Source organism: Cyanistes caeruleus, chromosome 17, assembly GCF_971803275.1.
Source record: "Cyanistes caeruleus chromosome 17, bCyaCae1.hap1.1, whole genome shotgun sequence".
Lineage (NCBI taxonomy): Eukaryota > Metazoa > Chordata > Aves > Passeriformes > Paridae > Cyanistes > Cyanistes caeruleus.
In genome coordinates, this window is record NC_141717.1 from 1978594 (window position 1) to 2003010 (window position 24417).

At 51.5% G+C, this 24417-nt stretch overlaps 1 protein-coding gene and 1 long non-coding RNA gene across 7 annotated transcripts in view; one reads left to right on the forward strand and one right to left on the reverse strand.

Annotated features, from left to right (window-relative positions):
• Positions 1 to 24417, reverse strand: part of LOC111935854 (syntaxin-binding protein 4-like) — a 47150-nt gene that overhangs the window by 20352 nt on the left and 2381 nt on the right. The window contains exons 1-6 of one of the 6 annotated variants that reach the window (XM_023936445.2): positions 17744 to 18023; positions 16151 to 16224; positions 10520 to 10615; positions 9632 to 9701; positions 8595 to 8669; positions 232 to 317 (exon numbers count right to left, since the gene is read on the reverse strand). In XM_023936445.2, coding sequence (XP_023792213.2) covers positions 232 to 317; positions 8595 to 8669; positions 9632 to 9701; positions 10520 to 10615; positions 16151 to 16224; positions 17744 to 17949 — 607 coding nt within the window. In that variant the 5' untranslated portion in view covers positions 17950 to 18023. Of the gene's footprint in view, positions 1 to 231; positions 318 to 8594; positions 8670 to 9631; positions 9702 to 10519; positions 10616 to 11114; positions 11930 to 16150; positions 16225 to 17743; positions 18024 to 24417 lie in introns of those variants that run through there. The other 5 variants (XM_086854564.1, XM_086854567.1, XM_086854565.1 and 2 more) reach the window with 5 other exon arrangements.
• On the forward strand, positions 11711 to 19148 carry LOC111935855 (uncharacterized). The gene is made up of 3 exons (XR_002867883.2): positions 11711 to 11859; positions 13400 to 13437; positions 13768 to 19148. It is a non-coding gene; the product is annotated as an uncharacterized LOC111935855 (long non-coding RNA).

Consider the following 24417-nt stretch of genomic DNA (forward strand, 5'->3'; position numbering starts at 1 on the left):
GGGATCAGGGGAGCAGTTATGACCCCAATTCAAGTCTCCCTTTATCATCCCATGGCAGCATTGGCCACGCTCTGGGCTTGCACCAAGGGTCTGCAATAAGGATGAGCTTTCTTCAAGCCTCCACCCCAACACCTGCTCAAATCCAAGCACAGCTCCTTCAGAATGACACTGGGATAAAGGAAACTGTCTCTGCAGAGAGAGGGGCTTTCAGTTCCCTGCTGAGCTACTCACTGCCGCCGTGCAGGATCGGTGAGCTCCGCGCTGAGCCCGTGTTGCTCTGGGAGCCAAACTTCTCCAGCAGCTCAGAGAACTCTCTCCTGCAAACAAAACCACATCAAAGCAAAACCAGCCAGCTGCTGCTCAGAACTCCCCTACATGTTATATGGCAACAGAGCCTCTGATGGCAGTGATGGTACCGAGGCTGCAGGGCTGGTGCTCACCAGCTGTAGGGAGCAAACACAGTTTCCTCATGCACAAGAACACCTGGGTTTCAAGCGCTTGTGCAAGGCTTCAGGTCTGTACTCAGTCTCATGACAGTGAAGCCTTCCTGTGATGGGCTAGAGCTCCAGAGTGCACATTCCCTGGCCTGGAGCGTGCTCAGGGCAAGAGAAGTTGGGAAGGGACGTATCCTTAAAGGTCTTTTCCAATCTTTATGATCCTATGATTCTATGGACAGGCTCTGTGCTGAGAACTGTCACTCCTGAGAGAGGGCAGATGGACACTGGAGCCCTGCCTTGCATCCTGTCTTGCACCCCACCTCATGGACCCTCCTGGGAAGGTTTTCACCTCCAACTATAAGGCTCAAAAGTTTTGCAAACACACCACAGAAATTAAACCCTGCCAGAAGGAGTTGTAACTCCTGAAAATATAATCCAGAAATTCTTGGCCTACTTGTGACTCCTTCTAGGACAGTTAAATACAGGTTATTTTCTGGTTTTTCTCCTCTTTTCCTGGATAGAAAGCAGATCCTGTAACTCTTGCTGGAGTAAAGAGGGAGATGACTTTTGGGGCATCTGCAGAAGCATCAGCCCACTCTCCCAATCAATCCATGATGATGTTCTCCACAAACATCACAAGCTAAACCCTTGGAGCATGACATGGCAACAAAGACCTGCATGTAGTCTCATCCCCCAGATCCCCTGGAAAGTGATCTCCATGCCCAAGCACCAGATGCTTTGTTCCAGGTTAAGTTTGACCACCGTGTGTTGAGCCCTTGATGAGCTGGAACTACCTTGAACACCACAGGTGATCTGCTTTGTGACCTTTTTTTGCCAAGTGTGACATCCTGAGTTTTTTTGAATTCCATTAAGAACTACCATTGTGCACATTTACCAGATCCTGCCTCATTTCTGAAACCTTTCTTTGAGTTGCTGTGAGCCCCTCACATCCTTTCAGATGAGGAGGCACGGAAAGGAATGACATCTTCATCATGTTCATGTCCAGCAGCCTTCTGATCCACCCCTGCCACGCTGGCTCTTTGCTCTTGTGTTGTCCCTCTGCAGTGCTGGGGGTTCTCTCCCTTCATAACCAAACCCCACCTGACAGATCTGACCTTTTGGCAGAGAGATCCTCAAGGATGATTAATTTCTTACACATGCCAGTTAATAAGCATCCAGGCAGTGGGAGAGACCCTGGAAATGTTGTTTCAGTGGCCACAGTAACACCATTAGATGTCGTCTTTGAAGGCAGGAGGGAATCCCCATGGGAAGGTGCCTTCCTGATGCCATAGCCTCAGGAAGAGCCTGGTTATGAGAGGCTCCCTCTCAGGCTTGACAGTCAGACAAGCTCAAGAGGTGAACCTGTAGGAACCCAGCCACAGCAAAGATCCCTGAGCGAGGAGACTGCTGTGACACACTCGCAGACGCTGCGTCATCTGCGTTCCTCACCAGGACAGATGTTGGGTGTTATTGGCTAGATTAGAGTCAACAATATTAAATGATGAATGAATCATCAGCTCCTCAGGTTCCTGCTGGAAGTGCTCTCAGTAATTTACATCTTCCCAGTCACAACCAGCTCATTAACAAACTTCAAAGACCAGCGCATGCCTTATCTAATATTGCCATCAAATTTATGCCTTATTCAATCCATTTAATGCTAATTTAAAACCCAAGTGTCACACAATGCTCAGTGACAAGCCTTGGTGAATCTCAGTATTTGCATCCATACTATTGTCTTTATCAACCAAACCCATGGCCTTAAAAAAGACACGACTTTGTTCAGAAACCCCACGTCCCACAAAGCTCTTTTGGCTTTCACCTCGGGCACAAACTTCCCCAGGAATAGCCAAGAAGTGTTCCCCCAGGAACACCAGACATCCAGAAGATGCTGTGACCTCCCAGTCATTGTGGTGATAAATCAGTAGAGGGGACATGAGGATGATCAAAGCCATTCTCCAAGCACTGGAATTCTTTATTGGATCTACTCCTCAGACAGTGACAGGATTTGTTGGCCCAGCAAGGGACATCTGTGTGGGGCCAGCCCTGTGTGACCTGCATTTACTGTGCATGGGGGCGGGGGAAGGCAGTTCCATAATGTAAGGCACCAAAATTATGTAAAATATTAGCAAAACTTCTCCATGGAAAGGATGTCAGGCTGGAACAGGCTGCCCAGGGAAGCGGTGGAATCACTAGAAGTGTTCAAAAAACATATGGATGTGACACTTGAGGCTATGGTTTAATGGTGGCCTTGGTAGTGGTAGGTTAAGGGTTGGACTCAAGGGTCTCAGAGGGTTTTTCCAACCTAAATTGATTCCACAAGCACTGGGACGGCAGAAGACAAGTCAGGCCCTGGTTTGCTGATCTGTGGATCCCTGAGCTGAGCCTTGGGTGGATCTCAGCAGAATTATTCCAATTTCTCAGCAAAGCCTCTGTGTTTCTGCAGTTGATTCACACCAGTTTCACTGGCAGCTCAAACAGCCCTGGCCTTATCCCTCCCTGACCCCATGCAGGGGCAGGTCCAGCACGCTGGAATCTCACACATTATTCTCAGTGGTTACCAAGCTACAAGCACTGAGCTTTTATTTTGGGCTGAGTATTTCTGTGGTCATCTATTGTTCCATTTTCCTTAGATAATAATCCACCAGAGCACAGAGGAGGTTATAAACGCCAAACAATGGCTGAAATACTCTTAGTCAATGCAAATGGAACTGGTGCAGCAGCTCTGTGACCCTGCAAGCCCCATCACCAACCTGTGCTGCCAAACTCTGTCATAAGTGAGGACATGCATGGACTCAGCATTCCTTGATGTTGTTTATTTTGTGTCCTGAAATTCATCCACAAAGGAGGTTTATCATTGTTTGCACAGGAGCCTGAATGAGCCGTGAGACTGGGTCCAGCCCAGGGACAATGTGACCAAATGCCACCGTCCCAGCTCCTGCTTTGTTGGTCAGTCCTGCCAGCAGCCCCAGTTCCACCAGGGACACAAACACATGACTAACTTGAGGCACACACTTATCCCAGCAGAAAGTAAAACACTTTCTGGTGCCAGTCTCCTGGGAATTAATTTTGTGCTCAGTGCTGTGTTTGGAGGAGTTTGACGCGGGCAGACAATGCCCAAACATTGCCGATTAATGAACGAGTGCACTGAAGGAATGCCAGCAGGCCTCGCTTTGTGCTTTCAGACACCAAGAGGCTTCAGAAGATGTCTTTAATATTTAAAATTTGACCCTTACTAAAACATTGTGAATTGTCAGGTGCCTGGAGGACTAAAATGCCCAGCTTTATTAAAAAACAACAACCATGGCGTTGTATGAGGTGGAAAGTTCATTTTAACAAGCCCTTCTCCAAGATTTTTTTCATTAGGATGCAAACATTTGAGGTCTGGAGGATGCTTGCAATGGAGCTTGGCACTGGACAGCCTTCAGCCAGCCCCAGGGTGGGATGGGGGGTCTGCCAGCAGCAGCCAGCTCCAGGATGACTTTACTACAGATTAAGCAGCAAGGGGTCAATCTCCCTGAAGAAAATGGTTGTTTTATCTCATAATGCCTCTTTGTCCTGCCCTTTTGTTCCTGGGAGAACAAAGGGTGAATCCTACATCAAAGGTTACACAGCGTCTGGAAACCTCAGCTCTGTACCACAGCTGGGAGAGAAAGTGGAGTCTGTGACATTAGAAATTACTGGTTTGTCTCAAAAAAAAACAAACGGGCAGGTGAGTGGGAGCCGTGAACCCGGAGCACTCCAAACACGTCACAAAGGCAGGTTTTCTCACACACAGCTCCAGTGGAATCAGGGCACCCACAGCCAGCCCAGAGCTGACACCCAGCTGTGTGGGGAGGTCACATCCTGGAGGGGAGGGATGGGGCATCCAGAGGGACCTGGACAGGCTGGAGAACAGTGCAAAATTCATAAAGCACAACAAGGCCAAGTGCCTGGGTCAGGGCAATTCCAAGCACCAATCCAGACTGGGCAGAGAAGGAATTGAGAGCAGCCCTACGAGAAGGATTTGGGGTGTTGGTGGGTGACAGCTGGATTTGCCCTGGCCATGATCACCCAGAAACTCCCAGGGCTGGGCTGAGCCCCAGTGTGGGCAGCAGGAGGGGGGATTCTGCCCTCTCAGGTGAGACCCCACCTGCAGAGCTGCCTCCAGCCCTGGGGCCAGCAGCAGCAGGACGTGGAGCTGCTGGAGAGGATCCAGAGGAGCCCATGGAGATTCCCCAAGGGCTGGAGCCCCTCTGGAGCCAGGCTGAGAGAGCTGGGGGTGCTCACCTGGAGAGGAGAAGGCTCCAGGGACACCTCAGAGCCCCTTGCAGGGCCTAAAGGGGCTCCAGGAGAGCTGCAGAGGGACTTGGGACAAGGGATGGAGGGACAGGACACAGGGAATGGCTTCCCAGTGCCAGAGGGCAGGGATGGATGGGATATTGGGAAGGGATTGTTCCCTGGGAGGGTGGGCAGGCCCTGGCACAGGGTGCCCAGAGAAGCTGTGGCTGCCCCAGGATCCCTGGAAGTGTCCAAGGCCAGGCTGGACGGGGCTTGGAGCATCCTGGGATAGTGAGAGGTGTCCCTGCCATGGCAGGGGGTGGAATGGAATGAGATTTGAGGTCCCTTCCAAGCCAAACCATCCGGTCCTTTCCCTCTCTCTGGGGGGGGTGGAAGCAGTGCCAGGCACAGTGCATCTCACTGTGTTGGCAAAGGCTGGCTGGTTTTTCCAAAGCACAGCCTTTGTCCCTGGCACACCCAGGCCTCCCTGCCAGTTTAGCTCCAAGTGCCCAGAACAATGATGGGCTGAGCTGTCACTGTCACATGCAGGGCTGTCAGGACAGGAGGCACCATCCTGCATCTACACCAAGCCACGCATCAGCTCCAGCCACAACCCCTCTGCTGGGAAAAACGGTGTGGGCAGAATGACCTGGGCAGTGATTCTACCTTTGCAGGCAGATTTTTCAGATTCAGACCCCTTGGGCCTGGACCTCAGGATCTGTGTTCAGCTCTGGGCCCCTCACAAGGCAGACACTGAGGGGCTGGAGCGTGTCCAGGGAAGGGAACAGAGCTGGGAAGGGGCTGGAGCAGCAGGAGCAGCTGAGGGAGCTGGGAAAGGGGCTCAGCCTGGAGAAAAGGAGGCTCAGGGGGCCCTTCTGGCTCTGCACAACTCCCTGACAGGAGGGGACAGCCGGGGGGAGTTGGGCTCTGCTCCCAGGGAACAGGGACAGGAGGAGAGGGAACGGCCTCAGGCTGGGCCAGGAGAGGTTCAGTTTGGACATCAGGAGGAATTTCTTCATGGAAAAGGTGCTTAGGCCTTGGAAAGGGCTGCCCAGAGTGGTGGTGGTGGAGTCCCCACCGCCAGAGGTGTCCAAGGAACAACTGGACATAACACTCAGGGCTCTGGGCTGGGAGATCAGTCAGAGGTTGGACTCAATCCTGAAGATCTTTTCCAGCCTCAGTGATCCCATGGGTCTGTAATTGTGTTCCACACTGCAGGGCACTTGCAGAGAAGCAGCCTTTCCTTCCTGCTGGTTGTGTGAGCCCTGTTAATCCAACAGCCCCCGCTCCTGGGATGCTGGGGTTGCATCTCGTGTGGAGACACAATTTCATATTTTATCATGCCAGAACTCAGAGGTGCAGCACAAACTGGCTCCTCCCAGTGATAAACCTGACAGACCAGGCTGATATCTGTGCAATGCAGAGAAACAAGGAACTATTGTAACTTTCAGGCTGAGAATGAATAAACAATAATTATGACTATGCAATAAAATTATCCTTATTAGCTGAAGGTCAGCACAGACGAAAATCAGATTTAAGCATCACCCGAACCTGGTGAGTCCAGCTCCAAATCTGAATTCTCTGCTTTAAGCCCTGGCATTACTGCTGCTCTCTGCAGCCCAGCTGATGCGACAGGCCCAAAACATGCATCTGATACACGCCAAAGACTGAGTTCCATGAAAAGCACAGGTAATTTGGGCCTATAATTAACTCCAGGGACAAATAAAAGCGTTTATGACTCAATTTCACCCGAGGGCAACCACAACAAAATGCTACTCAGCTGAGTCATTGGGAAAATTGGCAGGAGGGTTGGATCCAAACCAAGAGCCATGACGTTCCTTCCTCCAGTGCGCCTTGAGTGCTCTGGGTGAGGAAGGATCTGAAAATAAGCTGAATTTTCTCTGCCCTCTGTCCTCCTCAGCTTTCAGGTCTCGTGAGCTGCTTTGCTGGGCAGTGGGAAGGAGGGAGGCTGCCCACAGCTCATGGCATGGCACCTCCACAGGCATTGCCCCCAGAGCTGATGGCCCCTTTCCACCCAGCTGGCTGCTCACCCACACTCAAGGACAGACTTAAAAGATAACAGGGCATCAATAAAAGACAAAACTAAGTGGGAAAAAAAAAAAAGTGGAGAGCAGAAAAATCCTTCCCCATGTTCCCACAGCCCTTAATCCTGGAGATATGTATTCGTGTATTAAACAGTTTGTGAGATGATTATGTAAGTGAAATCTCTGCAAATCTTTTGGGAAAAAAAATAAATAAACTGATTACTTCCCCCCTCTCCCTCTGGCTAACCTTTTGCAGATTTAACAGATAACCACCAGTGAACGGAGGCCAAATAAATTGCTTAAAGTTTCATTGCCCTGCCGGCCTGCCCCAGCTGCCTGCAGGGCGATCGGGGACTGCCGACAGCAGGGGGGAGCCGGAGCCACGCGTGCGGGTGCTTTAGGAAACATCTGCTGCAATTTGGGATATCGAGATGCATGAACAGCCTGAAAGAGATCAGGGTGGAGGCAGAAAACCTGCACTGGGGGCTCTGGCTGAGATATCAAGTGTTTCCAGGAGCAGGTCCTGCTGCTGCTGCTGGACACAGGGATCCCAGCTGAGCTGCGGGATCCCATCCCTCCTGCTGGGACAGAGTGTGAGATGCCCACTGGCACTTTGCCCTGCCAAGGGAACTGCTGTGATCCAGAACTGCATCCTGAGCATCCCTGCTCCCAAAGGATCTCTGGTGAGCTACTTGCTTCACCCAGCACTTCATCAGAGCTGCTGAAGGACTTGCACTTAATGTAATAACAGGAGATGCCATTTCCCCTGGAAGAGGGTGGCTAAAAGCAGCCCATCATTAATAGCAAATAATTCTTCCAGCAGTGTATTGCTGTGTCAGAATTAGTCTCACGCCCATCATTATGGCACTGTCGCTGCTCTGCCAAGGCAGGAACGCTGCACAGCGGCTGATGGATAAGGAATGAGTCCATCATCTCCAGCACTAACGGGATGTGGCTGCGTTGAGCAAGGGACTCTGACCTTCAGGCACTCAGGCACAGCAAAGCCCCAGTGCCAGCAACCTGCCTGCCCACAGCCACGCTCTGCCAAATCCCACCCTCATTCCTCTGGCTCCTGCAGCACCTCAGCTTTCCCAGTGCCTGTTTCTATCAAGGGAGGGGATGTGCCAGGACATTGTGCCAGATCTCTTGTGGGATGTCAGCAAAGACCCCACTAATCCATACCTTGGTTCCCACAGCTCTGCCCTCTCTCATGGCACTGTCATTGTCCCACACAGCTTAAATCCAGTCAAGACAAGATTGAGCTCTTTCCTTCTCCTTCCAAAACCCTCTAAAGTCTCTCCAGAGTGAGCAAGGTTTTCCAGAGAGGGGACAGGTTTCAGGGAGAAACTTTTCATCCTTCCTGAGAAGGAGGAAACCTCTGGGGAAGGAAGACCTTAATGTGTCCAACCAGAAAGGAAAGGGAAGATCCTGCTGTCCCTGTACATCTTCATGCAGAGCTCTGTGCAGGATGTGCACGCAGCAGAGCTGAGGGAGCTGTGCCACCCTACACCAAACACTAGAGCAGCCCTGGTCCTCCCTGGGGAAACACCTGTGGAAATCTGCTCAGTGCTGGAAATGTCCCACAGACCCCACACAGGCAGGGCTGCAGCTGGGAGCTCCCAGCTTTGGAATGTCCCACAGACCCCTCACAGGCAGGGCTGCAGCTGGGAGCTCCCAGCTTTGTTTCCCTTCCATTACAGCTCCACTGAATTCCCACCAGTTCACAGTTACCAAAGACCCCTGGCTATCTCCACCTTCCCCATGGGCTTTGAGCCTGATTTGCCCGAAGGCTCTCCAGCTGTGGTGCCAACCAGTGCCACAACCCCCCTTCCCAGTGTGCCATGTCCCCCCTTACCTGGCATCGTCATCACGGGCTATCAGAAGGCGCATGTGGCTGGTGGCCGACGCCGTCCTCAGGATGTCCACGGCCCTGGAACACAAGGACCATGACACGTCAATCCCAGCTCCCAGTGGTGCTCCACTGGTCTCACCCTGCTCTCCTCAAAGCTGGGCAGAGACCCCTGACCCAGGGTTTGGCTGCATGCCTGTGGAGCAGCCCTGTTCCCTGCCCTGGTAGTGAGGCCGAGCCACATCCTGATTTTGTCACTTCTGCAGTAAGGGAGAAGGCCCTGATAACAAAACCCAGAAGATGCCTCTGGTGGTGAGCAAATCCTCCTGCACAGCCCATGGCAGGGGGCTGGAATGAGGTGGTCTTTAGCATCCCTTCCAACCCATACCATTCCATGATTCTGCAATTCCCAACCTGGGGAAGTTTCCATCCCAAGGACAGCCATTTTCTGGGTCAAAATACAAGTACCCCTGGCACAGCCTCCCACAGCCACAGAGATGTTCTCATGGACATCACCAAACCCAGCTGCTCGGGGCCTTTGGCATCAGGACCAGATGTTCATGCTGCTTCCCATCCAGCCTCGGCACCCTGTGCAGGAATGCAAGGCAGGCAATAGGATAACACCATGTTTAATGGGAAAGGAGAGCTCCCAAAGTGCTGCTGCTCCTGTGGAGCTGGTAATTATTCTCTTGGTGGGGAGCTGAGGGGCTGGATCCTGGCTCCAGAAGGAATTGCCTGCTCAGAGCAGCACTGTCAGGCTCAGGCACCAGCTGATCTCCTGTGCTGGGAACTGCAGGAATTACTGGGAAGCTGCAGCAGATGGAGTGGAGGTGCCAGGAGCTGTTTCAAACCCAGTGTTTTGGGGAAATGGCTGAGTATCTCAGATACCATTTGGGCTCACTGGTCTATTTTTATATTGAATCTTTCTGTCTGATAAATTCCGAGCTGGCTCTTGGGAACAGCACACGGAGCGATGCCCTGGTGTCCTCCACAGAATCACACAAAAGCAACAGGAATGGAACATTTCCATTTGGATATGGTACCTCTCACTTGTAACCCCAATTAGGGAATCTCCATTGACCTCCAGGATCTGGTCTCCTGGCTGCAGGCGCCCTAGAAAAGAAAACTAATGGATAGAAACTGCAGAAAATACAGCTTGAAGGGACTGGGAGAGGCTGGGCAGTTCCTTACTGTGCCCAGAGACAGGATGAAAAAAGCATTGGTTGTTCCAGAGATGCTCGTTTAACCTGTTTTTCCAGATGTCCATAAAAAAAGAAGTTTCTGCAACCTCCCGGAACAACCAGTGCCAATGTCCCAGCACTTCCTCTGCTCTAGGAAGTTGCAAAAGTAAATACTGAAAACTGCAATAAAGCTTTTGCTTAATTCACTTTGAGGTCAAGTAGTTCAGTTTGAGGTCAGGTAGAAAGCCATGAGAGCCACTTCCACCTGTTTTGGATTTATTTTCCTTTATTGGATGGAAAAATGATGAAACAGCTGGAAAAAAATTAAATCTTTTTAGCTGCAGTTGTAAAAGGTGAGCTCTGCAGACCCTTAATACCTACTTAGCTGAACATATTCAGAATTAAATCAGTGACTCAGAGCAGAGCTGAGTTTGCAAAAGGATCTCTGGTTGTTTTGGGACCACAGGGAGGTGGGAAAGGACAGGAAAATTCTTGTGTGGCAGAGATGGGTCATGCTCTACACACACAAAACAACTGTACAGATGCTGAGGAGCCAGTCCAAGGCTGCTGTCAGATGTTAGAACAACTACCACACTAAAAAAATACCCCAACCCCTGGAAAATCTCCAAGCAAGCACCCAAAATACCTAATAAGGGATGAAACAAATGTGTGAAATAAATACCCTCGATCTGGGCTGTTCTCAGGCCTCACGGCACTCTGCCCCTCATGAACTCTGAGTGTTTCACTCACCATCCGCATAAGCAACACCCCCTGGAAGGATCCTCTTGACATAAACTCCATATTCCTCTCCAGTGAGCTCCTTGATGCCACCGATGACCTTAATGCCTGCAGGAATAATACAGCCCATGACACAAAGGCAGGAGAGTCAGAGCTCGCACAGGCCATGTCTGAGGGACACAGCCCCACATTCTGAGCCATGGAATGGTTTGAGTTGGAAGTGACCTCAAAGCCCATCCAGTGCCACCCCCTGCCATGGCAGAGACACCTTCCACTATCCCAGGCTGCTCCAAGCCCCGTCCAGCCTGGCCTTGGACACTCCCAGGGATCCAGGGGCAGCCACAGCTGCTCTGGGCACCCTGTGCCAGGGCCTGCCCACCCTCCCAGGGAACAATTCCTTCCCAATATCCCATCCATCCCTGCCCTCTGGCACTGGGAAGCCATTCCCTGTGTCCTGTCCCTCCATCCCTTGTCCCAAGTCCCTCTGCAGCTCTTCTGAAGCCCCTTTAGGCCCTGCAAGGGGCTCTGAGGTGTCCCTGGAGCCTTCTCCTCTCCAGGTGAGCACCCCCAGCTCTCCCAGCCTGGCTCCAGAGGCTCCTTGGGGCACCTCCATGGCCTCCTCTGGACTCGCTCCAGCACCTCCAAGTTCATCACTGATGGGAAAGGATCTGTTCCTGCTGCAGATGAAAACATTCCTGGTGACAAGTGTTTCCCACAGGAGATTCCTTCCCTGTGCACGTCTGGACAAGCCCCAGAGGCACCGCAGTGGTGAGGAGATCTCTGCTCACCTCAGGCCCCACCAGCCCCTCAGCCTCTGACACAGCCACCAATGGCAGAGCCACAATCCAGGAACGGCCACTTTTGTCAGGGTTTGGCCTGGGGGGAGCAGCAGAGGCAGGAGCACAGGGATGAGCCCGGTTCCAGGTGTGAGCCACCCCTCGGGCCAGCTCAGCTCGGGCCCTGCAGCACCTCGGGGCTCCTGCTCCTCACAGCCGCCCCTCCCGCCTCGGGCCCGTCCCTGCGTAAGCTGGCTGGCAGGAAAAGGTCCAAGAGACTTATTTATTCAGGGCTCGTTAAGTCCTACTTCGAAGATCCAGGCTGTGGACAGAAGGATTAAAAATCCTGGCTTTAATTAACAAATCTCTCTCTCGAGCCGCCGGTCGGGCACTTTGCTGCTCTTGGCCGGGAGGGCAGGCGGGGGCCGGGCAGTGCCAGCGCCAGGCCAGCTCCATCCCCAGGCTGCTGAGGGGCTGCCCCCAGCCCGGGAGAGGTCCTGGGCTGCCAGAAACGTCTCCCTCTGGAAAACAGGGCACAGCTGCTTCCCCAAAACCTGGGAACCCTTTCTGGAACAGGTGGGAGAGGATCCTGGATCGGGATTACTCAGGACACAGCGCCATTTCCATCCCTGTTTCCCTTCCTTTTGTAACCCAAGCTCTGCTCTCAGGTTCCTCACAGTTTTCATCTGCCTCTAGGGAAAGACTTTGTCTCTCAAGTCACCTTTATATTAAATTAGATTAAAGCTAAATTATTACAATTTCCCAGTTAATTTCTATATGCACCAATTGCTGCTTTTCCCAAACTCCAAATCCCAGCCCTGAGTGCTGGAGTTTATTCCCTGGGTTTAATGCATTAACCAGGCACTTGTGAGGGGCTGATTTACTGCTGGAACAGGGAGCTCCCAGCAGAACACCTCAGGAATGGGCAGTAATATTTTCTCCATTGCATTATAAAATAAATTCACTCAAATTGGAAATATTGCCCCCAAAAAAGTATCTATAAGCAGCACGAGCCTCACCAAGGTGTGGGTCACACAAAAGTGGGGAGGAAATGCTGCAGCCATGGGCCAAAGGTAAAACATGTTCATGGCCAGGGATGCTCAGCTGGAAATTTCTCTGCTCCTTATGGAGCCAGGGGATTGCTGTGCTGGCTCTGTAGAGACACCCCAGGGAACAGAGATGGGCTTGAGAAACCTTGGGGTCCTGCAGAGGCAAAGCCCCATCAGTTCCCCTGGATGGGGAAGAGACTGGAAGTCCAGCCCAAGCCAAGGGGATGAGTCAGGAACTCATTCTACATCTTTCTTCACACTGTAACACAAAGGAATTAGGAATGCTGAAGCACATCACACAAACAATACAAAATCTGCACCTTGCAGAGGCTCAGCTGCAGCATCTCCAGCAGCCCAGTGTGGGACAGGCACCTGTGCCAAGGTATCAAATCAATAATGACTCATTTCCCTTTTGTGTCTGCAAATCAATTGTAATAATGCCTTAATATAGCTGAAGTATCTCCAAATCCTCCTTTATCCCCAACGATGTCATGAGAAAATCCGATCTTGTTATTAAAATCGGTGATTACGGCAGTATTGCTCCAGACACACTCAAACTTGGATGAGGGGAGGAAAAATCCCCGAGTTTTAACTCCTTTGTTGGGAAAGCAGCTGGATTCTGCCAGGCTCTGCCCACTACTCACACCCATCACCTCACCACGAAGGTGCTCTGGGTGCCAGTCCTGCCCCCAAAATCCACTGGAGAGTCCCCACTGGGGCAGGGAGGAGGAGGAGGAGAAGGGAGGGCTCAGACCACACCAAGGGAGAGCAGATGACTGATGGCAGCAAACCTGAATCATCCAGGACTGTGGTAGCAGCATTCTTGGGACGATATTTCTTTTACATATTTTATAAACATTTACCTCAATCAAATTTCTATTTGGGACCCAGTGTAGGTAAATAACGGCTCTTTAATTATCACAGCATCAAAGTCCCAGTATAATGCTTATTAAGTCATACTTAGGGCCAGATAATCTAGCCTATTTTGGATCCCTCTATTTAATCTTTCCTTTCTGGCAAGGGTCCTGGAGCTGATGCCCATGTCTCTGTTTTTTTCACTTTTGTAGAACAAAGTTTGCCAGGAAAACTCCAGATGGACTTAGAGGTAAGACTGACCAAATCTGTGTTTTCTTTGGGCTTTTAACGATCCTATAAATTTTTCCAAGACCCTCAAGCTTCTCTGGTGCCTCTAATCCCTCTCCTACTAATGTCAGAGTCACAGTTCTCAGGCTATAATCTCACCTGCTCCTGGATCCGTGTCCCACAGGTCAGGGGGTGTCCTGGCTAATCTGGTTGTTTAGTCCCACTGGGATCATCCCGGGTGCGTCCTGACCCCACTGGCTGCCAGGCTGGACATGGAGAGGGGCCTCCTGCTCTGTGCCTAAGCTGGCAATGTTCAATTACATTTCCCTTAATCCCTCTGTTGATCTTGCAGCCCCCGCCAGCTTTTTCTGTCTGGAGGAAGGGACAGATTGGAGGTGAATCACTCACTGCCCTGTCCTAAGCAGATGAAGGTCAAGATAATGGGATCTCAGTGTTTCTGAGAAATGCCCCTTAATCAGCACTTCCCTTTGATGGCTATTCTTTAATTCGAGGTTCAGGTTTGAGGAGCTGCCAGGTAACCCCTTTGAACTTCTGCTGAGGTTCACATGTGGGTTTCCACCTAAAGCCACAGAGCAACAGACCCGCGGCCAAACGCTGACCTGGCACCGAGCAGTGATGCTGCTCCAAAGGAACTGCTGGGATAACACCTGCATCCTACCTGGGAAACTGCTGGGATAACACCTGCATCCTACCTGAGAAACTGCTGGAACAACACCTGCATCCTACCTGAGAAACTGCTGGAACAACATCTGCATCCTACCTGAGAAACTGCTGGGATAACACCTGCATCTTACCTGAGAAACTGCTGGAACAACACCTGCATCCTACCTGAGAAACTGCTGGGATAACACCTGCATCTTACCTGAGAAACTGCTGGAACAACACCTGCATCCTACCTGAGAAACTGCTGGGATAACACCTGCATCCTACCTGGAAACTGCTGGGATAACACCTGCATCCTACCTGAGAATGTTTGGATAATGCCTGCATCCAGCCTGAGAAATTGTTGGAATAACACCTGCATTCAGCTTGAGAAACTCATGAAGGCACTTTCTTTTCCCAAATAAACCTACTCTGAGCAGCTACATCTCACACAGACACAGGGATTCTGTAAGCACCACTCATCAGAGAAGGATGATTAAGGGTCAGAGAGCAGGGATAGATGGGATACTGGGAAGGAATTGTTCCCTGGGTGGGTGGGCAGGCCCTGGCACAGGGTGCCCAGAGAAGCTGTGGCTGCCCCTGGGTCCCTGGAAGTGTCCAAAGCCAGGCTGGATGGGGTTTGGAGCAGCCTGGGATGGTTGAAGGTGTCTCTGCCCATGGCTCATCTGAGATGAGCTTTGAGGTCCTTTCCAACCCAAACCATTCCATGATTTCTGGAGGATGATTGCTCATCCTGAGTGCTTTAAGCCTCACAGGAGAGGATGAAGCCAGCTGTTGATGGCATTAGGAAATCCACATTATTGTAACATCCTCCATCACATCACAATTTGCTGTAGAGGTTCTTCTAGACCCTGCAAAGACCCGCTGGTCACAGACTGAGGGAAAGGAGAGGAACTGGAACCCAGTGAAGTGGCTGACAAAGGGCTGCCACATCTGTCACTTCTTCCAGAGGTCAGTGATGGCCCCATCTGGCTTTTCTGGGCCTCCTCCTTTAATGAGCTAATCTAACCCAGCAGCTGAAATCCCATCAACTCAACCAAATCCACCTCTGGAGATTAAAATATCATATTCACCAAGTAAAGACATTTCTCTGAGCTCCCATGAACCTCATGGCTGAGGGAAGAGTCAGCAAAGCCATCCTCCCATGGGAGAAAATCCTGTTACCCCAGAGCTGGAGAGAGCCAATAATTAATCCATAATTAATCTCAGGTCTCAGGAAACCTGAACTTGTTTCTCTGGTGACTCTTCAGAACTTGTTCCAAATGGTCATTGAGGGGTCTCACCAAGAGGTCCCCAGCTGCTCTGTGGGAGGGTGGGCTGCACTCACAATTAGGGATTAGGGGAGAGACTGAAATCCTGATGCAGGATCACAGATTATTTTCTCATGTCCATGGCAGAGCACAACTGGTTGCACAGAGGTCAGAAGAAATGCTGTGCTGGATCTCTCAGGGCTGAGTGTCATGAACCTGGGACTTTCTCATGTTCTGATGGATGTGACCTTCTCTTTTCCTTTCTCTTCCATGCTTTGAAGTTCAGAGCGCTGTGGAAGGACACCTGACTCACTCAGTGCTCGTTTCCTTCCCCATGGGCCAGACTTTCCAGTCCCAGCTCACGCATCCCAGCCCCCAGGAGTGCTGCAGGAAGCACCTTCCCTCACCCATTGGGGTGGCTTTCTGGGGTAAAAGTCTGCAGAGGGGCAGGCGAGTGCTGGGGATTCTATTTCTTTATTTAGCATTTTAATTGATTTAATCCAGAAAATTCTGAAGGGCCCCTCCTCCTCATCCTGCTCAGGGAAGGGGTTGTGGCCTCAGGCTCCTGCACAGATCCCAGCACTGGCTGCTCACCATTACCATGGAATTAGTTGGGATTTTGACATTCTTTTAATGTCACAGCTGCAAAAGGTGCAAAAGATGCTCAACACAGGCAGGCACAAGACACAAGAACCAGTGAGACATCAGACTTCACACAGGGAGGCACATCCTGCCACAGGCTCTGGGGACTGGGGGGACATCTGAGGTATCCCAGCCCACCCTGCTGTCCCTGCTGCTCACCCAGCCCGTTTGCACACTCGTAGAAGTCGAAGCAGTGCACAGCTCGATCCATCCCATATGGTCCCATGAGTGTCCTGAGGGAGACAAGAGGAGCAGCTTTCTGTCACAGGCCAAAAAGAACAAAGGCACAGCCAGCACACAGAGGCACACTGTCCCTTCCACCTGCCCACCAGGCACTGCAGCCCCACCAGGCACCCACAGAACTCAGCCCCCAGCCAGCCCCCCCGAGGTTTACACAGATAAATGAGAGAATATGTGCAGGGCTGAACATCATCCTCCCCACCCAGCAAATCTGATGGACCTGTCTGTGATTCATTACCCCAGATTATCGGGGCTGGACAGCTGTGCAGCTCCCGGGAAATGAGATCAGAGCTCGGACCCGTGTGTCCAAATAAAGCAGTTTCACAAACACAGGCAGCCTGTAATGAACACAGCCGGGCACAATGTGCTCTCAGGGGTTTTTATGCAGGCAGAGGGTCTGGAAAAGGGGATGCAAGAGCTGCTCCAAGTCCTGCTTGGTCTGGTGGGAGCTTCTCATCACACACCAGAGTGGGTAGAAGAGCATCACACACACCTGAGATTCCCCCAAGCCAAGTAACTCCTCAAAACATCCCACAGTCTCCCCCCAAACCCCCTTAGGCAAGGTCCCAAATGAATGACCCCAAAACACCCTGCCCCAACCACAGATGTCAGACTCCAAACCAGGGACCACCAGCACTTCTCATTGGGCTCATCAGGATGGATGAACCCTGATCTGAGAAACCCTGCCCCAGATGTGCCAGGTGGGAAACCACAGCTGAGGAGGTACCAAAAAACTCCCCAGCACTTAAGTCACAATAGAAAAGGTTTCTCAGTCGATGTCAGGTCCCAGATCTGAACATGGATGAGGAAGAACAACACTGTGGGAAACAAGAGGCTGCTCCAAATCCAGCGAGATGCAGGATAAGAATAACCTGCAGGGACTTACCAGGAGTCCAAAATAAAACTCAAAACATTGAGCTACCCTGCAAAGCCAGTAACTTCCACCTCTAAGATTGGGACTGGAAGTGTTTTCTCCCTGTTAAAAAATGCCTCTCCTTGCTATCCTTGCACTGTACTGAAGACTGAACAAACAACTGGCCACATCTGGCTATTGAAAAATGGAGCTCGTAGGCATCCCAGGAAGGCAGAGCAGCCCTGGGCCCAGGCTGGTTCAATCCCCCACCCAGGATTCTCAGGGTATTTTGAGTAAATCACCGAGGAAATTCCCCGGGTGAGCCCTGGGCGCTCGGGGCAGGCTGGAAGGCACCATACGGACGCAGTTTCAGCAGAGCAGATGCCTCCATGATATGATGAGCTCTTATCATCATCCCCCTGTGATCAACTCTTATCATCATCCCCATCATCCCCACTCTGGGGCACAGCAGCCCCAAGCTCTGCTAATGCCACCGGCGCAGAAAACCCAACCAGTGATGGCGTCCTGGGCTCTTCCAGCAATCCCTGCATCCCGACCCTGCTCCTGGAGGAGCCACAGAGAAGAACCTGGGCTGGAAGGAGAAGCCACGGGACTCCTGGGACCCCCTCCCCACTCCCACCCCAGCTGGGGGAGGTTACCTGCTGATGATGATGGCTCCCTTGTAAAGGACAGAGACCGCGGGCATCTTTGCCGGCGGTGGCAGCCCGGCCCTGCCAGCACCAGCCGCTCTGATTTGGCAGGAATCCGTTAAAGGGATGGGGAAAAAAAAATGGAAAAAGAAAAAAGGGGGAGGTCGGAGGGCATCACGTGGTCTCCCTGTATGCATGTTAATTCCACCCAACATTAACACAGATCAGCTCAAAACATCTCCAACTTTAGATTAAAGCTTACGCAAGCTGGAGCCAGCGCGGCCCATCTGAGCGCCTTCCCAAAGCGCGGGGCTGGAGCTCCTGCAGCCCCGAGCAGGGCTGGCCCCTCATCCTCAACACAACTCAGGGGATTACTTGGAATGCACTGTTGGGAATGGCCCCACCAGGGATGAAGGAAGGGCAGCATTCCGTGTGGGACGTGTGCAGTCACCGTCCCTAAAGGATTAAAATCCATAGCAAAGCTTTGGAAGCACTAACAGACCGTGGCACTGAGAGGGTTTAGGGTTGGTGTTGATTTTTGGGGATTTTTGGGTTCATTTTGTTTTGTTTTGTTTTAGCATCTTTTCCAGCCCACAATATTTTCTTCTTAGTGCAGAACAAGTTCAGCTGTCCTCCTGTCTGCTGGGAGGTCAGAAGCCTGATTTGCCTTTGAACAGCTTCTTCCATCCCTATCATGGTGCCACCATCCAATTGGAGAAGCATCAGGACCACTGTCTTGTGGGATGGGGGCATGGAGGAATGAAAGAAAATTATCCAGGGTTTGCCAGTGAGTGGGAATGGAGCAGAACAGCCACCTCGGGGCTTGGCAGGAGTAGGGCTGCGATCCTGGGGGAGAAGATCTGGTGACCTTTCCTGAGAAGGGAAGTGTACTCCCCTGGACCTGCAGGAGGACGCTGGTCCTGCATCCCAACCAGCCCTGAGGACATCTGAGGTCACAGGGAAGCTTTTGGCCCCGACTCCATCAGCGGTGTCCTCCTCGTGCTGTTCCCACAGCGTCTCCGCAGGCTCCTGGCCAGGCCCCATTAGTGGCCCTTGACCTCGTTAGGGGAGCACTGAGTGCAGTGGACGTGCCTGCCTGGCACTGCCACTCCTTGCCAAACCATTCCTTGAGTCCAAGCTGCTGGATGTTGCTGTTCCCATGAGTGAGCTGATTTTATCAGCCGGAGCTTCCCTGATGGCCTCGTGTGAAGCCTCGCTGGGCAAGTACAAGGTTTCAAAACAATGACAAATTAGAAAAGTCCTCCTATGTTTTGTCTTTTTTTTTTTTCCTTTAAAATGCTTTCATTTGAAGACATTTAGATGTCCTATAAAATCTGAGTAAATTTGGCCTTCAGACAGCCAAAACTTTCCTAAAAATTAAATGATCTAGCTAAAAAAATAAAATTTAGATGAGTAATGCCAACTAGACAAACATAGATGCATCTGGTGATGGACACACTGTGCACACCCCAGCACAGCAGGATGTGCCCACAGCCAGCTCATGCCCATGTCAGGGCTTTGGCCAAACCAGACCAAGCACAAGGGGTGCTACCTGGGCCCATCTCCAAATCTGTTGGGCACTGAAGCCTTCAAGAGCCTCACAAACCTGTCCATCCCCTCAGTAACCCAACAGCAGCGAGATGCTCTTTCTCCTGCCATCCCACAGAAAATGATCAGGGTTTGGAGAGCCAAAAATTAAGGCAGGAGGTTCCAACACCTGGTGACCACCAGCTCTGGCTCTCGCTGACCCGTTCAAGGCTGGCAGAACATGCACAGGAATTCAGTGGTGGGCTGTGGAACCCTCCCTCTGTGCCTGCTCTACGATGGGAGCTGTTCCACACCAGGGCACAGCTCCCTGAGGGGCAGGACAGTCCTGGCACCATGCCCAGCTTGGGGTGACCTTTTTGGACACCCCTCAGCCAGCAGCCTCCTGCCACTCACACTCAGGATCATGCTCCAAGTCCTCTGATGCATCAATGGTGAGAGGAAGAGACATTTCCATCCCACCACCAAAAAATACCACATACAACCTTCCAAGATCCTTTGGGACTCTGCTAATGCATTGTCACACAATGCCAGAGTCTTGGCTGGAGTAAATCAGGGATGCTGAAGGGAAGGGATTGCACAAGCACCAGAGGCAATGGCAACAGGATGAAGCAGAATTACTGGCACAGGGTGTCCAAAGAAGCTGTGGCTGCCCCATCCCTGGAAATCTCCAAGGCCAGGTTGGAAGGGGTCCATCCCCATGTCAGGGATGGAATGAGATGATTTTTAAGGTCCCTTCCAACTGAAGGCATTCTGTAACTCTGTGATAAGAGACCAGTTTCAGAGGGGCTGCAGGAAAGCTCACTAGAGTCAGGCCAACCCAAAACTTGCAGGGAAATAGGAAAATTTTCCTGCCTGGCACTTCAGTAGTTCACCCACCCTGATTCCTGCATCTGAGGGAACAATTCTGCACTCAGAGTTAAACAGATGTGTTCAGGGCCCAACACCTCTGACATGAAGTCCTTCGCTTGCCCAAGGCTTGGATTCCTGGTCCTTCCCACTTTGTGGGATGTTGCAATAAACCACACGCTTGTCCACAAGCTGGTAAAATAAATGAAAACCAAATCCAAGAGGCCCTCAGGGAAGAGGAGCAGTGCTCAGCTTCCAACTCTCCCTCCAAACTCTGAATTCCATCCTCCAAAACACACACCAAGCTTGGCAAAAGCATCAGACACTGCTGCTGAACACATCTCTTATCAGAGGAAGTTTCAACAGAAACTATTCAGAGGATTTTCAATGATTTAAGAGTTGGAATTACATTCAGGAAGGATTTCTAAGCCCCCTGTGGTCTACCTGAGGGTCCCACAGGACTAATTTGTATAACCAGTGTTGAAGGCAAACATCCTGCTGGAAAAGGGCTTGTCCTGTGTGCTCAAGATCCTTATGGAGCTGGGACCCAGCTGAGCAACTCCAAGTTAATCCAGGTTTCTTTTTCCATAGAACTGCTGGTGAGACTTTAGATTTTTAAATAAATGAGAGAATAGGAGTATGAATTAAGAACAATGGGGCTGGACAGCAGATAAACACATGCTTCACTCGTTTGTCCACTTTTTCATAGACTGTTAGAAAAATGAGTTTAAAACTTATTGAAATTTTTTTTTTTCTCAATGGAAAAAATGTTTTTCCTTGGAAAAAATATTTTTGTAGAAGTTGAGTGAAACTGTATAAATCAGCTTTACTTAACACTACCACTTATAGGCAGGGATGGGTGAAACTGTAAATAGAATCAAAATAAGTCTTGGAGCAGGAGCACAGAGTTAAAAATGCTGGGTCAGCACGAGTCAGGTGCATTTCCAGTATATTTTTCTGAGAGAGCATGAAGAGGGAAGTGTGGGAGAGTGAAACTGGGAGTGCTGGGGAGAGGCACAGAAACCACTGCCAAGAGGAAGCAGTGGAGAAGGTGGTGATGGGTTTGGGTTTCAGAAAGAAAAGAGGGGAAAAGAGTGGCTGAAACAAGTACAACCAATGGTAAAGTTATGATAAAAATTAACTCGGGTCTGCTCTTGTCCTTCCTACCCAGACAACAGGCAAACAGAGCTGGGAATCACGAGGGGAGTGATGGGTTTGAAGTCACTGGGAGTGTTGGCATCACACTGTCAACATGTCCAGCAGCAAATGGGAAAACATCACTCAAGGCTCATCTCTCATGAAACACTTCCACTTGAAACTGGAGGCACAGTGAGTTCTCCCCCAGCCAAACAGCCCTTCACAGCCTGGCTGTTAATGTATTCCATATCTACCTGTGCCCAAAAGCTGTGGTCCAGAACCAAGACATGGGGTCATCTCCATGTTAAGGCCTTACAAGAAATGGAAGCATCATCTCCTCAGCTGTTCCAGCCCTTCCATGGAGGCTAAAGCCAGGAACCAGGGGTGGGGAGCAGCTGAGCCCAGGCATGGCCAGACCCCATGGGGATGTGCAGCCTGGCCACATCCCACAGCAGCATCCCTGGGTGATCCCAGGGATCCAGCCAGGGCCACACCATCCCAAAAATGGGACAGCCCCAGAAAGGATCCTGAGCTTGGGCAAGCAGTGGCACAAGGATGGGGAAGGGGAAGGGGAAGGGGAAGGGGAAGGGGAAGGGGAAGGGGAAGGGGAAGGGGAAGGGGAAGGGGAAGGGGAAGGGGAAGGGGAAGGGGAAGGGGAAGGGGAAGGGGAAGGGGAAGGGGAAGGGGAAGGGAGGTTGTGCTGACAGCAGCACCCCTGAGCCGCAGGGAGCCTCTGTGCCTGGCTGAGCGGAAGAACAGGGTCCAGGTAGGTTTGCGTGGGTGGGAATTAGAGGTGGAAGGACATCCTGCAGTGGAAGTGAGATCTGTCTGAGGCCTTTCAGCTCCGGAAAGTGGCATTAAGAAGGTTGAAGGTGGGAGGGCTCACCCCAGCAGGGCACTGGGTCATGGTCTCTGCCATCCTCCCAGCGACTCCAGGGAGCCACGGGCTGCCCAGGCAGGCACTGGAACACTGGATCATTACTGAGTGAGTTCATTTCATGACACAACAAAATTAGCACAGGCTGCAGAATCTTTTACATCTGGTTGGAAAATGGAAAAATGCAATTGTGCTTGCAGGATCAGCTGCAAAGTGTTGGGGATAAATCAAAAAATCAATCAGCTGCTCTGGATCTGGGGAGGAGCTGCCCACAGTCCCAGTGCAGCCCATGGAGTTCTCATAACAACACCCATGGAGTCACTTCAGATGAGCTCAGGAGATTGGAGATGCTCACAGACAAGTCTGAACAGAAGAGGGAACAAACAACCATGGAATACCAGGTTGGAAGGGACCTCAAAGAGCACTTGGTGCAACCTTTCTCGTCAAAAGCCCAGCACCCTGCCCAGCTGAACCTTGAAAGTCTCCAACACTGGGGAATGCACCAATTCCCTGGGGAAGTGATTCCAAAGGCTGATTGTTCCCATTAGGAAAAGTTTTCCTCTCATGTCCAGCTGGAACCACTCCAGGAGTAACTCGCACCCAAAGGAGTGCCAAAGTTGGAAGGAAGCAGGCAGGTCCTACAGAGCACCCAGGGATGGGCAGTCCTGGGCTCCCATCCCAGCCCAGGGCTCAGCCTCTCCCTGGGCACCCACCTGGATGTGGGCAGAGGGTGGAGGCAGGTGCAGCCAGCCCTGGGGTGTGACACTGCTCCTTCCTTCATCCGCATGGGCAGGGCTGCCAACCATCCCACAGCCCTGTCCCCACAGCCCACCGGCACTTTCCTACTCCCAAGCACCATGTGGACCCCAGTACCTTCAATCCCTTCCTCTGACCCTCCAGCTGCAGAGGACAGGAGTGGCTCCTGGGGAGTGTTTCACCCTCCCCACTCCTGCAGGTGATCACCCCTCCCTCCCACCTGAGCCAATCCTGAAGATGGAGATGTGAGGAGCATTTGATGGCTGGGCAGTTTTTCAGTGCTTGTTCCCTCTTTGTGCTGGAGGAGGGTGTCTCATCATCATGAGGCTGATGCACATTCTCACTCCTCAGGGAGGAAGGCCCCTTCTCCCAGGACAGGACAGTGACCAGCAGACCACCATGACCTCGGGCAGGTAGAGATGCCACCTCTCACTGCTGGTGCAGACTTTTCTGTTCTTAACCCCTTTTATCACCCTCCTCTAAACTTCATCCCTATTTCCAGCATCCTTCTCAGCCAGTGGATTTCTTCACCATGAGGGATTCATCCCAATGAGCCTCTGCTGCCTGAAGGTCAGATCTCTGCTGCCCATCACCTTCACCCCCAGGCAGAGAGGGGCTTGCAGAAGGAAGCTGATGCCACCTGACAATTATGCATCAAGTAAAGAGTGGTGGAGCATTTTCTGGAGGTTCTTCTTGCCCAGGGAGAAGATGGTCACTCTTGGAGACTGCTGGGGCTTGGGGAGGTTAAACCACAACAAAGGGTTACAGGTCCTTTCCAATGGACATCAACACACAGCTCTTCCTGTGCTGTTCCAAAAGGTTTTGGTTGGGGAAAAGGCAAAAAAACCCTCTTCAATTAGCCTGACTTTCAGTAATTAGGAGAGACTGTTTAAAGTAGAAGGGAAGTCAGGCTTGGTCTGCCAGAAGTTTCTAGGAAAGGTATTTATGGCAGAGCCCAGCTGAGCTGAACATCCCCCAGGATCTGCTCCAGCCCAGCCCTTGGATGTACCCCTGAGATGGGGATTGACACAATCACATGGGAGAGCTCAAACAGGCGCCTTCATTTTCCACACAGCAGCTCCAAGGTGCTCCATCTCTCCCACAAGGAAGCCTTTCTCCTTCCTCCTCCTCCTCAGCTTCCCATCAGGTGTGATCTGCTGCTCTGCCTGGGGACTCCCGTGGCCCCATTTTGGGTGTCAATTGCTGTGAAGGGTTAACAGGATTATAAATCTCCCTGGCTGCCTAAATCCCCTGGGCTGTGGGATTGGATTGGTTATTAACTTATTAACAGGGGCTGGTGGGGGCTGCAGGAGCTGCTCTGCCAGCCTGGCCAGCCTCTGTCCACCCTGCATTAATGGGAGAAAACCTGAGAACCACAGCAGGAAATTCACCCAAGTGAATCCAGAAAAACAGAGATAGAAAGAGAGAGGTGAGGGAAATGGCTGAGTATGGAAAGGTGGGAAAATCACATATTTTTGGGAAAGATTTCAGAACATGTTGCTGAACTGGAAGTGCAGCT